Below are 17,030 nucleotides of genomic sequence, written 5' to 3'. Positions count from 1 at the left end.
GTTGAAGGTGAACATGTTTTTCCTTGAAATATTATAAATACATCAAAGGAACTAAAATGTAACTTTGTAAAACATCAAACAGAGTGCCAGAAATTATTGTTGGGGAACTTGAACTTCCCCTTAGCTCCCTGCCCATCTAAGAGTGGAAACATTTGGTGGGATTAGGCAGCTCTGATCTACTGGAAAGAGCACTGGACTTCAAGTACAAAAAAATGTGGATTAAATCCCAGTTCTGCTACTTACTGGTGTTGTGTCCTTTGTCAACTTAGTTTAATTCTTAGTTTTATTTTCTCAGCTGTAAAATTGGCAACGTTATTTTGAGAAATGTGACTGTGCTGATAAAACTAAAAATTTGAGATAATCCCTAGTTTAGTAAACATTGTTCGGGGTCGCAGGCAATTTGGATATGTAACACATGGGTTTCATTTTGACAGGGATTAGTAAAGAATCCGGTCATCTTTAATGGCCAGTTAAATTACATTTTAAAGTCTCTTCTGGATTGATGTCCATGAGATGGTAGGAGAGATAAAATTTAAATAGTTCAGTATATTAGCTACAATTTTGTGTATCATTTGATGATGGAGGCGTTTTCTCCAACTTAAGTCAGCATTGCAGTTAGTTGTAGAGATGTTATGGCTCTTTAACGATTGACTCGTTATAAACATTTTCTCCTAAAAGTTTTGGAAGAAGCCCCCCCAAACAAAGGGAGATACATATGGTGGCCTGGAGGCTGAGACTTGGGTATGGTCAGGAAAGGGCAAAAGACCCTGCCATCTCTTCCTAACTAAACTGAGAGTTAGTACAGGTTGAGTGTCCCTAATCCAGAAATCCAAAATGCTCCAAAATCTGAAACTTAGAGTGCCAGCATGATGCTCAAGGACATGTTCATTAGAACATTTCAGATTTTAGATTTTCAGATTAGGGATGCTCAGTTGGTAAATATTCTGAAATTCAAAAAAAATCCAAAATCTGAAACACTTTTGTTCCAGGAATTTCAGATAAGGGATACTCAACCTGGGTACCAGTCAGCAACACCTAGTAGCACCTAATACAGTACACTTGGCATAAAATCAGTAAAAATAAAACATCTACCTGCACTGTAGCAGTACAGCACAGGTATAGACTATATCTGCCTAGTCTAGGACGGTGGCTCCTTAAGTTAAAGGCATTTTCAGTAGCTTAGGTGGGAAGAAAGGTGCATTTACTATATTTAATACTTCATCTACTGGATAGCACAATAACTTCTATTTCTAATGGTGACCCTGAGCTATCAAAAAAAGTTAAATTATTTTTATGCTAAATAAAAAAAATTGGTGGACTGTGTAATTGAAATAATTTTTCATTTTAAAAGTCAAATCAGACATTCATATACCAGGAAAATGGCTATCTACATTTGCCTTAGAAGATTAAGATTTCCTTGAGGTCAGACTATGTCTCTTAACCTCCCTTTATTTTTCTAATGTATACACTTCTAATGTGTAGCACCTAGGTAGTCAATATATGCTTATTAAATTGAAGTTGAATCATGAAAAGTATAACTGATTTTTCCAAATTGAGGATTTTTATCACTATGCAACTTTGTACAACTTTGTCTCGTATCAGTGCGAAAAAGAAACTTAATGCTTAGGCTCTGTATTATTTGAGGTGTCTAAAATTATCCATTTGGGGAACTGAGTACTACTTTGGTAGGTACTGAGGATGTTTTAGGGCAGTGGTTCTCAACCTTTTTGGTGTCTGATTCCTTTAAAAATTATTAAGGATTCCCAAAGTTTTTGTATATATGAGTTACATCTATTGATATTTACCACATTAGAAATTAAAACTAAAATTAAAATTGTTAATTCATTTTAAAATAACAAATCCATTAAATAAGTGACATATTTTTATGAAAAATAACTATCTTCCCCAAACCAAAAAGAGAAAATGAGTGGCATTGCTGTATATTTTTGCAAATCTCTTTAATGCTTGGTTTAATAGAAGATGAGCCAGACTCTCATACCTATCTCTGCATTCAATCTGCTGTGATATGACCCATTATGTAGCCTCTGGAAAACTCCACTGTATAGTCATGAGAGAATCAAAGTAAAAAAGGCAAGGAACATCTTAGTATTTTATCCCTATGATAGTAGTTTTGACTTCACAGAGCCCCTGATAGGGTCTTGGACCTAGGTGTCCCCGGATCATACTTTGAGAATTGTTTTAGGGGATATTTGGGAATATGAAATGTTTGTAAGAATCCTTAAGACTTTTTTACCCTAGGTGATCTGACTTGGTTTTCTTGTTACAACTTTATGCTAATTGAGCAGGATGAAGAAATGTGTGATTTATGTGGTAACTTTGAAAATTTGAGATTATACTCCGTCAGCTTACTGTGTCTTGGATTCTGGTTTGCATGAAGCTCAGAAAATGGCATTACATGGCTAATTCTCAAAGCTATTCCTTGATTATACACTGAATTATATGAAGATGTAATCTGTCTTCATCTAAAGAATGTAGATGGCTTTGATTTTGTACTCTGACTTCTAAGCAAATTCCAGCTGCCTTCAGAGACTTCCCTGATATTCTGAGTAGCTTTCCTCTCTCTTCCCAAGCTTATCTTGCCTGACAGGGATAAGATGAGTAACTGATCCACCTTATATATAGCCAAAGAACAAGGCTGGCAACGTGAAGAGAAAACCTTTTTTGCTGTAGTTGAGGTTTAGAAATTCTTCTTCTCTTTATTCTTCACTTCAGATCACATGTGATTGTAGGGTTTTTTTTTAAAATCTATTAACGTTTTTGGATTTACATCAGCTTCTGAGCCATGTATACCTACATAGAGAACGACTGGATTAAAGTCGAAAGTGAGATTTACCTCAGTTGCTTTGCCGGAAGGTGCATGTATGTTTTGCCTTTCCTTAGCTGTGGAACAGCAGGCATACTGCAGGGAGTGAGTGGCCCACCTGTGGTGAAAATGGGTGGCCCACCGTTTCTCTTGACCTTTTTTCTTTTTTCAGTCTTCCTTTCTTCTTTTCCTGTTGTCTTTGTGTTCCTTACCTACCTATATCTTTCAGTGGCTCCCAAAAGAGCTGCCTGAATTGGTTTGTTAGCTGTATGTTGAACTTCTGCAAGTGTGCTGAGGCATCGTCGTGGGCACTCTGGGAGAGTCTAGTGTGAGTGAGCAGCCTCACCCTGCAGGGAGCTTTTAATCTAGTAACTGAATCAGAAATAGAACCATTTAGATTCACCCTGTTTTAGAAACCACTCCAGATTTTAAGCCAACTATGAGTACAGTTTGAGAATGCTGCCTAAATGATGGCACATTTCCCTCAAATTATTTCCACTGAGGTAATGTTTTTTCCTCTTCTCTCCCTTTTTTTTTCTTTATTTTTTTTTTTGAGACAGGGTCTCACTCTGTCACCCTGGGTAGAATGCAGTGGTGTCATCATAGCTCATTGCAATCTCAAACTCCTGGGCAATCCTCTTGCCTCAGCCTCCTGAGCAGCTGGGACTACAGGCATGCGCCACCATGCCTGGCTAATTTTTCTATTTTTGGTAGGGACAGGGTCTCACTCTTGTTCAGCCTGGTCTTGAACTCCTGAGCTCAAGCGATTCTTCTGCCTCGGCCTCCCAGAGTGCTGGGATTACAGGTGTGAGCCACTCTACCTGGCCATGTTTTTTTCTTTAAAATAAAAAAAAGAACCAAACTCATAATGCCACAATATTTCACAGGTATTTTTACTTTCGTGCCTCAACTCCCATGTGTGTTACCTAATTAATAACTGTAGTGACACTATTTTGTTACTTTTGTCATACAAATTTATTTCCTCCCAGTTTCTATGCATTATTTACAATTATTTTTAAATGGCTACATGATATTCTGTTGTGTTGCTGTACCAGTTTAAGTTTATTTAAATATTGCTCCGTTGTTGGATTTTTCTGTTTGCTTTTATGTCAGATGCTTTAGTGACACCTTTATACATGTATCTCTTTCTTCCTTAAAATTATTCCACTGAGATAAAGTCCTCAAAATAGAATTATTGAGTCAGAGAACATGAACATTATTGTGGCTTTTGCTACATATTGCTATATTGCTTTTCAGAACCCTTCTACCAGCTTACTAGCAGTAATAAAAGAATGTTCCAGGGGCACTACTACTTTAATCTTGAGTGGGTGTAACATACATAGTGTCATAAAATTGCTTATTAGCATTTCTTTGGTTATCACCATCAATTAAGTTTTACAGTAGGGTTTAAAACTTTAATGTTGCTTTGCTGATTTCATTTATGTTCCTTCATATAGAAAGGATAGAGTTCTAGATGTTTACTATGGGGAGCTTGATGTTGTAAACCATTTTTTTAAAGGTTGTATTGGTTTTCTTGCTTACAGCGTCACTCTCCTTCCAAGCCATGTTTTATAGTGTCACTGTATGATCCTTCTTAAATCAAGTCTAATCCATATTGCTATTTAAAACCCATTTCCTTATTGGAAGAATTTCAAGCTTTTCGGTGTGTTTTGGGGCATTTTAGGATCTATTCCCTTTCCCATATTTCCAACCATGCTTTTTGTCCTCTCTCAGCTTCAGTTTGCATGTACCTTGAACCTTTTTCTATTAAGTCACTGGTAATATACTATATGTTACTTTATTTACTTGTCTGCCTTCCCCATGAGACTGTGAGTTCCTTGAAGCAGTGACTAGGTCCTGGTCATCACTGTCTGTATCCTCAGTGTTCAATAAACATTGGTTAAATTGTACTAAAAAAAAAATGCGAGAGCAAAATTTTAGACTTTTTTCTTCTTAATATTTAGATTGGTAATGAAAAAGAATCTGCATCTTATTAAAAGAAGTACATTAGTAGCAGTGTGATCTTAACCTCACTGCCAGTTTGCTTTTCTGTAAGATGGGCATAATGATGTCAACCTCAGGTTATTGTAAGGATTAAATGAGATGATCCATGTTAGTGCTTGAAACATGCCTCACACAATATTTATGCAGAATAAATTACTACCAGTATTAGTATTATCGTTTTTCTGAGTTTTGTTTTAAATAGTAGAGGGTGTAGTCTTAATTTGAGATTTGGGACTGCCACATTTCACCTTTTTGGTGGCATGTCAGGATACAGACCCCTGAAGATAATTTTGTACTTGAAGTTTTTATGGACCAATTATTCCTTGGACAAATTCTTCAGTGTATCTTTTTAAATTTATCTGTACTATGGGAAGGGTACCTCATTAGATGCTTGTGGGATGAATTAAGTCTTGAGCAAAGCTCAGTGTTTAGAAGTATTGTGATTGATTAGAGTTAGCTTTACAGGGTACAGGATATCATATTCCATGGTAAGTTTGGATTGGGGGCTGGGGGCAGGAAATAGAACCAAGTAGCTTTGTGGGATGCATAAAACATCTTCAGTTACTGGAAGAAGCAGGTCTTAATATCAGCAGACATATGAACTGTCTTCCCTGTAACAACACCTATGAGAAGCTGCAGGGGATTCAAAATTGTATGGTAAATGATTTTTATCTTCAAAGAACTTTTATTATAACTAAGGCAGAAGACTAACCTGAATGAAATATTTAGCAATGTAAGACAGTGGAGGCGCCATGCACATCCGCTTAGAGGCACATGTATTTCCTATCTTGTAGCCTCAGACTGACTTTAGTTTTTCTTCGTGGGTTATTCTTTTCTAAATCCACAATATAGAGGCCCATGTGGACAAGAAAGGGCAAGAGTACAGTTGACCAGGAAGCCTCTCCCCCACCTCTGCTTTCATAACACTAGTAAGATGGCTAGAGGAATGGTGATTGCTTGAGCAACAAACCTAGGAGATTGTGCTCTTTAGGAATTTCAGTAGTCAGCATTTTGAAAGTGACACATCCCTGATTTCACAGATTTACGGTTTCTGGAGCATCTCTCCATGTCTGCTTTCTGAATTGTTAAGGGTATCTTGTATCCATATATGATTTATATATATGTATAATATTACTCTCGATTTAGGGTGTATTGACTTTTGGCATAATAAGACATCATTTCTTGAAAAGTTAGAATGAACTGATATTGTTCATTTAGTCCCTATACAACTATGTGAAATAGGACCATTTATAATCCACATTATGCAAAAGTGATGAAACAGGCACTTAGATCGTTACTTGCCAAAAGGCCACGCAACTAGTTAGTTGGTGGTGCTTGGACTGGAAGCCAGTATCTGAAACCACCATAGTATGCTCCTCCCATAGAAAGAAGGCAAAAACAGAGTAGTTCTTTGAAAAGACTACGTGTCAGTTATCTTAAGGTTGGCTTGAGGAGATAGGTTGGAAATAGTAAATGTATAAAAGAGGTCCTGCAGGGGAGCCAGTTTCATTTTATTTTTTCATAATTTGAGTTTGAGAAGATGTCATCCAATGAGATGCGTCCAGTTGCCACGTCCATTAAACAAAAGAAATGTAGGTGGGCCTTATCCTTTGAATGTCAAATTCATGTTAGTGGTAATAAATTGTAAAGTGTCTGAGTGTTTTACCTTCTTCTCTACCTTAACCAGTATTAGCCCGTTCCTTTGGAATTAGTTTTATTTTCTTCTGTTTAGTTTGTGTTGTAGAGATGGGAGGAGATAAATGAGAATGGCTACTCACAAGAAAAATGAAAGCAAGTTGGGCTTTGCTGCATAATTTAATTGTTCAAAAATACAAAGCATCCAGGCATGGGGTAAATGGGTTTAAAGGTTATAATAGTCTAGTACCTTAAAGCTGTATTTTACCTGTCTTTCCACTTGGAACCACTGTGAGCATAGTAGTTGAACTACATGAACTAAAACTAAATTGGTATGTTTTCAACAGGATGCATTCAGTTTACTAGCATATTCAGATCCTTGGAACAGCCCAGTTGGAAATCAGCTTGACCCAATTCAGAGAGAACCTGTGTGCTCAGCTCTTAACAGTGCAATATTAGGTAAGTAAAGCCAAAGAGCACAACTTAACTAGAATCTCTGAACATTTGAGAAGAGAGTATTTGTGCTAGCATTTATATTTTGGTGAAATCATAAGGGGAATATTTTCTACATTTTTAGATGTAGATTCTAGATTACATGGATTCAAACGGAATAAAAACAGTAGATTAGGGGTGTATCTTGTAATGTTTGAGAAATAGAGGTTTTATGTACATGTATGCAAGCATTTCTGGTAGCCATGAAATGTCTGCTGCTTATTTAGAATGAGGTATTTTGGTGGTCCTTGTGTCTAAATTCAAAATACTACCTTACCAAAGACACCCTCTGTAGCCCTCTTTAGGGAAAGGTGTTTTCTGCCACTCATTTCCAGGCTGAGGATTAGGGAGTGGCATTCTCCCAAATTCTCATAGACCGTATCTCTTCCTCAGATACTGGAGAGGAGGATGTGGGCATGGGTGAGAAGATGGGCAATTGAGGATTCAAGCCTGAGGGCCTCTTGTTTTTCTAAGTAAATAATCATCAAGGGCTGAGAGTTGTGAAAGTTGCACCGTGGTAAGAATTTGGATTAGAGCCAGTGAAGGGACTGAAATATAGTTGAACAGCGGATGAGTAAAGGGGCTAACCTGTGACATTGAAAGTCCAATGGAGAAACAAAAGTATAAATTTATGGTGGTACAGAACTGTTCTGCCTAGTTGAATACATTTTGTGTAGTAGATTGATCAGAACTGGGTTTCTAGTTTGGCTGCTATAGAAGGGATTTGGGAATGTTAATGAAAACATAGTCTAATAATTAGCTCACAAGAGAGGCTAGAAGGGAACAGGGTAAGCTTGAAAAAAATGAAGAGGTCAGGGAATAGAAGTTTTCATGGAGCAAGTATAATGAGAATGGAACCAAGGGAGTGAAAGAGTGAATATCTGAGAAGACTGAATGTGACCCAGTAGAGGTCAGGAGTCCTAGCTGGTGCCCCTTGCTACCATGTTCCCCTCCTTTTTGCTTGAGGTGGTTCAGTGGGCACAGGGCACCCATGTCACAGCTCCCACTATGCCATGATGCAGGCAGAAAGGGCTTCCAGGTAACTTGTGTTGTCCCCCACGCTGTCAGCACCAACCTTTGGAACCAAATTATATTTGCATTTGAGTTAGCCAAATCCAACTACATGCCTTCACCCAATAAAAAGAACAGGTGAGGAAGAGAAAAGCAGTTTAGAAGGTGAGGCCTAGCCAGGTGTGAGCAAGTGAGAAACTCTAATTTGCTGTTCCCCTGATGGTTCTGTTCCTATGAGCAACTCACTATAGTGATTATAGTAATTATGCACTGAACAGATACTTCTTATAGGAATTCTGCAACTGTACATTTTGTGCATTTCTATATAAACTTGATAGGGTTGACTGTTCAAAGGTAATTTACATATGAGTCATTTTTGATTTGACTTTAGAATCTAATTCCCAGGTAAAATGGGACTCCAGTCTAGTTTAGAAGTCTGTGCTGTGCTGTCTGGCCCTGTTGAGTTTTGGGGCTTTTAGCCGCATGTGTCAAACTATTTTAGGAAGATGAGGGCAGTGCCACAAAGGGTAAAGAGTAATTCAGATAGGGAGACTTGTAATGAGGGCCAGGACTCTTATGCCAGGAATGTAAAAGAAGCAATGAAAAGTATACATATCTGAGCCTTAATCTGTTTCTTTGCCCTTATAAAATTAGTTTATTATTTTTTAAGGACTAGTACTGGAGTTTGAGAATAGTAGTAGTGTCCTTAGTGGTGTTTTCTCACATTTAGAATTTGTATATAATAAATAATGTGAATTTTCTTTGGTTAATGTGTTCTATTTTCTTTGGTTCTACAAAATTCATTTAGCTTTATTGGTAAAAATAAAGGAACTTAGTAATAATGCTGGCATTATAGGGAAAATTATGGTTTACTATAATTCATAATTATCTTTTTGAAATTACTACACTATAGGTAATCATTAAGACCAAATTGCTAGGTAATACTTGGACTTGAGAAGAATTTTTGAAGAAAAGTGACCAGTTTTCTTGTAACAATTTATTTCTTGAGTTCTTCAAGGGAATTAATTTGTTAAATATTGCTTTAAGATGATTATCTAAAATACATGCATTACATACTGTGCTATGTTAAGTGGATTCCGCTATAAATACTGCTTAAACTTACTATGTTAAATGTATATAATTCCTACAAAATTAGTGACTAGATTATTAAATTGCTATGGATGGGTATGTGTGTATTTATAAATACTGTACTACGTGATATAGATACATCTATATATAGTGCTTAACTATAAGTTAAGCATTAAGGTTAAGCAATTAAAGTGCTTATAGTTATTATATATAATTCTTCTAAGTTTCATATGTCTAAAAAATTTAAAGATGCTTATAACCAGATGCATCCTTTGCCCAAAATTTATAATATAATGTATCCTCTTCATGCTTACCTTTAAGCAAGGTTACTTCCCTATGAACCTTCAAGACATTTTTAGAAAGATTTTTGCTTTTAAGTGTTAAAAGTCAGTCAGTACTTTAATAATCTTTAACCCACAGACCACTTTTTTAAAACCATACTTTCTCACCAATCTTTGTACCTCCAAAATTACAGGGTGTCTTTGCTGTGTTCTCTGTCACCACCTGCTCCCAACCAACCCTGGTATCCTTCACCAATGTGCCTTGCAGACGGCTAGGCAGCCTCAGCTGCACTCTGTCCACAGAGGTGGGAGAATCCATCAGTGGAAACTAGTAATGAAAGCCTGGTGCCTTTTTCAGTTAATGTCAGCTGACTCTGGTCAAGTAGAAGAGAAATACTAAATATTCCTTACACTTCACTGCAAATATCAGAAGTTACATATTTCCCCCATAATAGTTAATATGGAAATAAAAGTTTTTAAGTATCTGATACTTTAAAAGTCTAATTCTGCAAGAGTTTTTCTTACAGTTTGAATACCTAGTACTCATACTACCTTGTCAGAGTAGCACGTCCAAAGCATCGATGATTTGCTTAGAGACGACCATTGCTAGTTAGGTAGTTAAGAGTGGTATAGGCATTGGTAATTTTGTACATAACACAGTTATTTTCCTGATTGAGATGTTTTTTAAAATGTCTTGCTTGCTAATTACTATTTCCATTTTTTAATCATTTTTCCTCAGAAACCCACAATCTGCCAAAGCAACCTCCACTTGCCCTAGCAATGGGACAGGCCACACAATGTCTAGGACTGATGGCTCGATCGGGAATTGGATCCTGTGCATTTGCCACAGTGGAAGACTACCTACATTAGCTATGCATTTCAAGAGCTCACACTTATATTTGTGGCATATAGTCAACATGGAAGTAGACCAGCTCTGCTGATTTGAAATTTAGATTTTTTTAATTATGTACTGGGGACAGGTTTTTGTCGCTTTACATTGCTTCCTAGTTTACAGCATGATGCAAATGATTTTCTAACTTAGTGTTAGGAGAAATTATTTTCCATCTTTAACCTCTTAGTTGTCTAAGAGTTAAATATTACTGAATTTCAGACGTTCAAATTGATCATCACAAATCCTTTAAAATAATTACCTAAAAGAAACCAAAAAAATCCTGCCGCCTTTGTGGAGGGGAGAGAGGGGAAGGAAATGGAACAAGTTGTGTTTGTGTTAGCATGTGGGTGATGTAAACTTCAAATTGGGAGACGTTCCGACCCCTGCTCCCATATAAGCATTCAATCAGTGTAACTTGCAAAATGCATAAACATCCGACAGTTTGAATTTATAGTGTTATGGGAGAAATCATTTTTAATGTGTACTGTAAAACTTGAAATACTCAGGAGCTGAGTGAATATGTTTGTTGCTACTTACAATCCCAACCTGTTAGTCCCAGTAGTTTTGTTTTAACATGGTCTTTCTCAACTTTGTTTCCTGTTTAACTACAGATGACTTCTGTTGTAGACTCACAAGTTTAACTGTTGTACTATAACAGTATTACATGTCAGCAGTGTGGTTATGACCTTTATTTATATAAAAACCAAATATTTAGTCAATTTACCGTGTCTTAATTTAATCTTTGTACACCTTCCATTTTTAAGTGCTTAAATGAGTACTATATTGCAATAAAAATGTAGTGATATAATTAACCAGCCATTAAAAATTTACTTCTACAGATACTAGAGTGTCAGTTGAGTTTATATATTAGGTACTTGTATACTTCTTATGGTTAATATGAAATTAGAGCAATTAAAATTAATGGTTTCTACTATTAAGCTGAGTTCTACAATTTAAGACTACCTTCAGTTTACTGGCCTCCTTGGATTAGGGTCAAACCTGATATTATGTGTGACACAGAAAGACAGCAGGAAATTACCTTCCCTATTTTCATAGTCTCAGTATGGCACACGAGACTTGCCAGGCAAGCAAACCCCCAGAGTGGTTAAAAGTAAAATAAATTTATTTTGCAACAGAGTCTTGGCTCTGTTGCCCGGGCTAGAGTACAGCAGCTCACTTCAACCTCAAACTCCTGGGCTACAAGTAATCTTCCTGCCTCAGCCTCCCAACTAGTTGGGACTACAGGTATGTGCCACCATGCCTGGCTAGATTTTTAAATTTTTTAGTAGAGATGGGATATTCCTATGTTGCCCAGGTTGGTCTCAAACTCCTGGCCTCAAGCATTCCTGCCTTGGCCTCCCAAAGTGCTAAGATTACACGCATGAGCCATTGCGCCCAGCCAAGTAAAATTTAAAAAGCTGTTCAACAGACTATCCTGATCCTTCGGTTTGCAAAGGTGTTTCTCAACTTTGTGCACTGAATCTTCTCTAAGAACACATACTTAGTCTACACTTACACTCTGCGTTCTTTCACAATTACTTCTTTCTCATTCCCTGAGGAATATTACAAAGCAACATTCTGTGAAAATAGCACCAAAACATCTGAGAGAGAGCAACGGTTTAGAGATTTTTCCTGATGTCTATTCTTCCTCCCTCCTCCTCCCTGCCATTCCTGCCACACACCGTCCTGGGGGAAGTGGGTCATGGGAGTAGAAGAGGTGCTATTGCTGGTGTGGGTATGGCTTGTATTCAGTTAAATGCACAAAAAGGAAAACCAATTCCCTTTAAACTGCTTTTTCTTCCAGGACCCTCAAAGACTACAAGGCATGACTGTACTCCAGAAGGATGAAATGTGGCCAAGTACTTACCCCAAATAGATTTTTATGGTTCTAAAAATGATTTATGAATGATTTATTGCATTTTTCAGAGAAATTAGTCCTCTCAACTGAATAACTAAGTTCTATACATACAAAATACATATTTTTCCTTTAGCTTCAATTTACTTCTTAGGAGTTTTCATCCTTCTGATCATCCACCGTCTTTTAAACTTCTTGGCATTTTGTTTTTTCTGAGTTCCTAGAAGAGGAAGTTTTGTACAGTAAGATAAAATGCCTAAGAAACATATAATTCAGAATGTTTTTTCATAATTCTCTATACGAATATAAATAAAACAAGGTCTATTATACATTAAATGTGTATATACACTGACCTATTTTTCAGAAGCAACTTTAAAATATTAATATATAAGCTAATATATGGGGAAAAATTATGATAATGAATTATCTCCTTCAAAAGAACATTATTCAACATAATAAAGCTATCAGAGACAAGAAGATGAAGCTGGATCTTACCCCAAGCATTATTCAAAAACTGGGCTGCAGCCTTTTTCACTGGTAACCTCTTGTTTGCAAGAGACAGGAACTTATTAACTAGAAAAGAGAACTATTTATCATTTCTTTGTTTTATTCACAGTAAAAAACAAGAAAAATAGTCAATAAGAAAATTACCAGTAGTTCGGTTGGTTCCTGGACCATATAAAGAATTGTGTATGAAGGCTTGCGCTGCTTGTTGCCTTGAATCTCTCAGATCTTGGTCTTTTAGCCTTAGAGCCACGTAGCTTTTATTCTGGCTGGCGATCAATACAGAAGGTCAAAATAAATGAGGATGATACATATGTACTTTCAAAATATTTTTGTCAATTGTCTCATAGTGAAAAATGCAATTTCTAATTTTGTATATGTATGGATAATTGTAGGGCCATTTTATAAGAAATAGGCTAACATTTACATTTTAGTAGAGCAAATAAATGTTTTTACTTTTAGATCAATTTAACAATTTTTCTCTCTGATGTATTCAACTGAAGAACATATCTCTGGATATTTGTACTAAAATATACTAAAACCAAAAGTCCAAACATCGTATTAGTTAACAGGAAATTGTTATAATACATGTAGTGAAAGGGAACTGAAAGCTATTCCTGGAAATGCATTCACCACCGTTGCCAATCATCACCTCCAAATCAACTGCACCACATAAACTGGGCCAAATATGAGCCCAACACATCACAACAAACTCCTCTGATGGTCTTGCACTTTGCTTTACATTTTACATTTGATGTTGAGGACTCCAATTTGCAAGTAATGACCTGGACCACCAAGCTGTACTGGATGCAGTTCAAAATAATGTTTGCCTCCTTTGAGACAGAAATTGTAGATATCAACCATATGTGGGCCAAAGTTCCAAGAAGAGCAGGAGCTGCTTTCTCTGTGACTTCTGTAGACCATAAGAATAGAAGATGAAGCCACATTTTCAGGGAAATATTGGATCTCTTTTGAAGAAAGATCATGATGACTGGCCACTGTATTGAATGCATTTCCAGGAAGAGCCATCTTGCACTGGCGTACCCTCCACTGTTAATGGTTGGTGACAAAAGGAACATTCAGGAGCCATCAAGAACAAATCGCGCTGCTTCAAGAAGTGAATGGGTAGTAGGTCTGAAGCGCTGACAACAGGCTGTAGTGTGTCTTGAAATAAACATCTATCCATTGGGACAGGTGAAATGAAAATTTTCTCAAAAAATAAACCCACAAGAAAATAAAATTTGAACCTGACCCATAGGACCTGGAAGGACAAATTGTTCAACTGATCCTTATTTTTTAATATCAAAATTGATTTATCCACAGACGATCTAATCTGAAGTTGCTACTAATTATTTTCCCCATCCCACATGAAAAAAAAAAGGCTCATTACCTGATTGACTGTACTTTTTGCACTTTAACTTTCTTGGAACCACTTCCTTTTTCACACTCTTCATTTTTCTTTTGCAAATTAACTAAAAAATTAAGTTACACTTTCTAATTAGCATTTATGTAAAAATAAATCAGGAACATTTACTGGAGTTCACTTTACATATCCACTACACATCAATATGGATACAGTTTTTACTGGCAAGAAATACAAGGAACAGGCTCCAGCTAACCTTGGCCAGGCCCATGCCCATGCTCTCTAAAAGCCAATCATATTGGACTGAAAATGTGTGCAACTGCACATGACATTTACATGAGAAGTTACTTAAATTAGGATAGTTCATACCTTCTTTCAACTTTCCCGGTGATTTCTTTACACTAAGGGAAAAACAGAAAAAAACCACTGAGTGGAATGGCAGATAACAAAGGTTACTCAAAACATGTCACACTATTTCATCTAGGTTTACAAATAAAATACCCCTCTTTCATTATCACCATCCTCAATTTTTACTTAGGATCCTTTATCACTTTTGGAAAGCAAAAGTCACTCCCCAGTGCACTTCCACCAACTCCCAATCAATAAGCTAGTATTACTAGGATTAGAATATCTTCACAATTTTAAATCTCAAAGTGCATTAGGAGGCTTCAAAGGAGCAGAATGCTATGGGTAATAGAGTTACTGTTAAGTGAAAGACTTAAGAAGTTGTATAATACGATATTCAGAATATGAAGTGAAAGGTCTCATATTATTTGAGGAAATCACAAAGGATTGATTCAACAGTATGGAGACAAGGACCAGCCTCAAGGAGTCTGTGGTCTAATAGAAACAAATGCAAATTGACAAAATGTGGTATAAGAATACAGAGTACACTACAAAAGCACTTGCACAGCAGAAAGGCTGCACAAAGGAGGAAGTCTGGTATGGTGGTTCACACCAGTAATCCCAGCGCTTTGAGAGGCTGAGGTGGGAGGATTGCTTGGGGCCGGGAGTTCAAAACGAAGGAGGAAGTGATGGAAGGAGAAAACCGATTAAGAAGGTAGACATGACATTTGAGCTTGGTTTTGAGAGGTTAAAGAGGGAATCTGCCACCAAATAGATCTGCTTGTACGTTTAATGTATTCAGGATCTGAATAACTCTTTGGGAAAGTTCTTTTACTGAAAATTTGGAACCACTGGCCTAGGTAAAAGGGAGCTTAACTTATGAACGTAAAGCATCAAGGGGAGAAAAGGAGGATAGGAAAAAATACAAATATGGAGAAGGGTAAATTTAGTAGAGTTTGACTGATTTCATGGGACAATGATAGCTTTTGGCTTTAAACCATAAAAAACACCAAAGCTGCTAAATGAAACAGGGACCGAAGAGGAAGGACAGGTTGGTGGCAGGTAAGGCAAGTATGAGACAAGGTGAGTTTTAGGAGCCTGTGGGTAAGTGTCCACTACCCCACTAAATGATAAATTTCAAAACACTTATTCAGCACCATCAACCCTGCCCCTAGTACAATGACAGACACTGAAAATTTATTAAATGAACACACTGGGATCAGGAAGTCAGAGACTAGAGTTACAAAGATAAATGGCAAAAGAATAAAAAGTGGAGTATTACCTCTATCTTTCCCACCAAGTTAAAATACCACTGTGCAGCTTTTTAACTTAGGCTCTACCATTCCTTCAATTATATGGATTCAAACAAATGTCCCAGTATGTAGTTTAAAGATGGGTGTATATAAGGAAGTAATACAAGAAGATCCATTACTTACTCAGTCTGTGAAGCTGTAGTTAACTTCTCTAGAATAGTATCTGGAAGGAGTTTTCTTTTCTTTTGAAATAAAGACATTTAAAAATAAATAAGAGGTGATGTACATAACAACATGTCCAGTGTTGCTTCTGAAGATACCTATTTCAAGGACAGCTCTACATCTAGGCAAATAAATGAATTAGGCTGAAAACCACCCCCACTATCTCTAAGCGGTGGGAAGACTGGGTCCAAAAACTCAGAACCTATTCCACATTCTCTGGAAGACTTCGTGAAAATTGGAAGGGGTGCCCCACGGTATCCCAACCCTCAGGTCACTGTTATAAATTGAAAGCAGTTAAGCGTACCCATGTGGAGTTATTTTTATGTGGTAAGTGCCAGACAACGAACAGCAAAGCAATCATACTCTGTACAGCCCTTAGTTTGCAAATCACCACTTAATTCTCACAGATAAAGAAACGATCTCTTTTAAATGACTAAGGTGTCGTGACCAGCTGAGTGTTATGTCAGCAAAAGGCACGAGCATCTTTCTTTTCACTGTTGTCAGAAAGAATCTTTGTGTCTTTTCCCCAACTCCAGTATCCTAGCAGCCCAAATTGCATGAAACACGGGAATTCTACCCCGGCCGGGATGGTTTAAAAATGAGACGCCTCCCTACCCTCTAACCTTTTGTTCGATAAACAGCTCCTCGCGTCGCTTTCTCTTCTCCTTCAGGAGCGTTTTATCCCTGGGAGAAAGGGTGACAAGTCAGAGCAGGAGGGGACAAGCGGGACGGGAATGAGTTATTTCCGCCTGGCGCGGGTTCCAAACCTGCGCACGGTCTCCCGCACTCGCCGCTCCTCTTCTCTCGCCTTCGCCTGGGCGCTGGCGAAAGTCAGCTCCTCCGGGGCCTCGTCGTCAAACTCATCGTCCCCTTCGTCGTCTTCCTCCAGCGGCTCGGCAGCTGCGCCGCTGCTGGGCTGCCCGAGCAACAAGCCGTGCTCCGCCTCCTCCTCCGAGGCCGGCTGACCCTCGTCCACCATCGCCTCCGCCGACGCCGGGGTGCGGGACGCGCGCGGCCGGAGCTGCACCATGGCCCACGCAGCGCTGGACCGTCTGACTTCTGACCCGGAAACAGCCGCAAGCGGAGTGCGACGTTAAAGAGCGAACGACGGGGGCTTTTATCGCCCCCTGCAGGTTCGGAGGCCCCACTACCGGCGGGGGCGCATGCGCGGAGAGAAGAAAGGGCGTGGTCTGAGGCCTGTGGGCGTGTGTCCTCCCCCCCGGCTCGCGGGACCTCGGGCGGGAGGTTCCGCAGAAACGC

General features: G+C 38.1%; 2 protein-coding genes across 2 annotated transcripts in view; one reads left to right on the top strand and one right to left on the bottom strand.

Moving 5' to 3' along the window:
* The window catches only part of RANBP9 (RAN binding protein 9), a 98,637-nt gene extending 87,569 nt beyond the window's left edge, over nt 1-11,068 (top strand). Inside the window, exons 15-17 of the mRNA XM_012653158.1 lie at nt 4,789-4,792; nt 6,811-6,922; nt 10,076-11,068. Of these exons, the coding sequence (XP_012508612.1) occupies nt 4,789-4,792; nt 6,811-6,922; nt 10,076-10,206 (247 nt within the window). The 3' untranslated portion in view covers nt 10,207-11,068. The remainder of the gene's footprint in view (nt 1-4,788; nt 4,793-6,810; nt 6,923-10,075) is intronic.
* A 1,047-nt stretch (nt 11,069-12,115) lies between these two features.
* NOL7 (nucleolar protein 7, 27kDa) lies at nt 12,116-16,826 on the bottom strand. The gene is made up of 8 exons (XM_012653176.1): nt 16,538-16,826; nt 16,394-16,454; nt 15,732-15,790; nt 14,320-14,351; nt 13,978-14,059; nt 12,735-12,856; nt 12,579-12,656; nt 12,116-12,303 (listed from the first exon to the last, which is right to left on the bottom strand). The coding sequence occupies exons 1-8, from the start codon at nt 16,798-16,800 to the stop codon at nt 12,227-12,229; spliced, it is 774 nt and encodes a 257-aa protein (XP_012508630.1). The 5' UTR covers nt 16,801-16,826; the 3' UTR covers nt 12,116-12,226.
* Nucleotides 16,827-17,030: the final 204 nt, after the last annotated feature.

This window comes from Propithecus coquereli, unplaced genomic scaffold (assembly GCF_000956105.1).
Source record: "Propithecus coquereli isolate 6110/MARCELLA unplaced genomic scaffold, Pcoq_1.0 Scaffold416, whole genome shotgun sequence".
NCBI classification, from domain to species: domain Eukaryota; kingdom Metazoa; phylum Chordata; class Mammalia; order Primates; family Indriidae; genus Propithecus; species Propithecus coquereli.
Note: the sequence above shows the minus strand (reverse complement) of the source record. Positions and strands in the feature narration are given on the sequence as shown.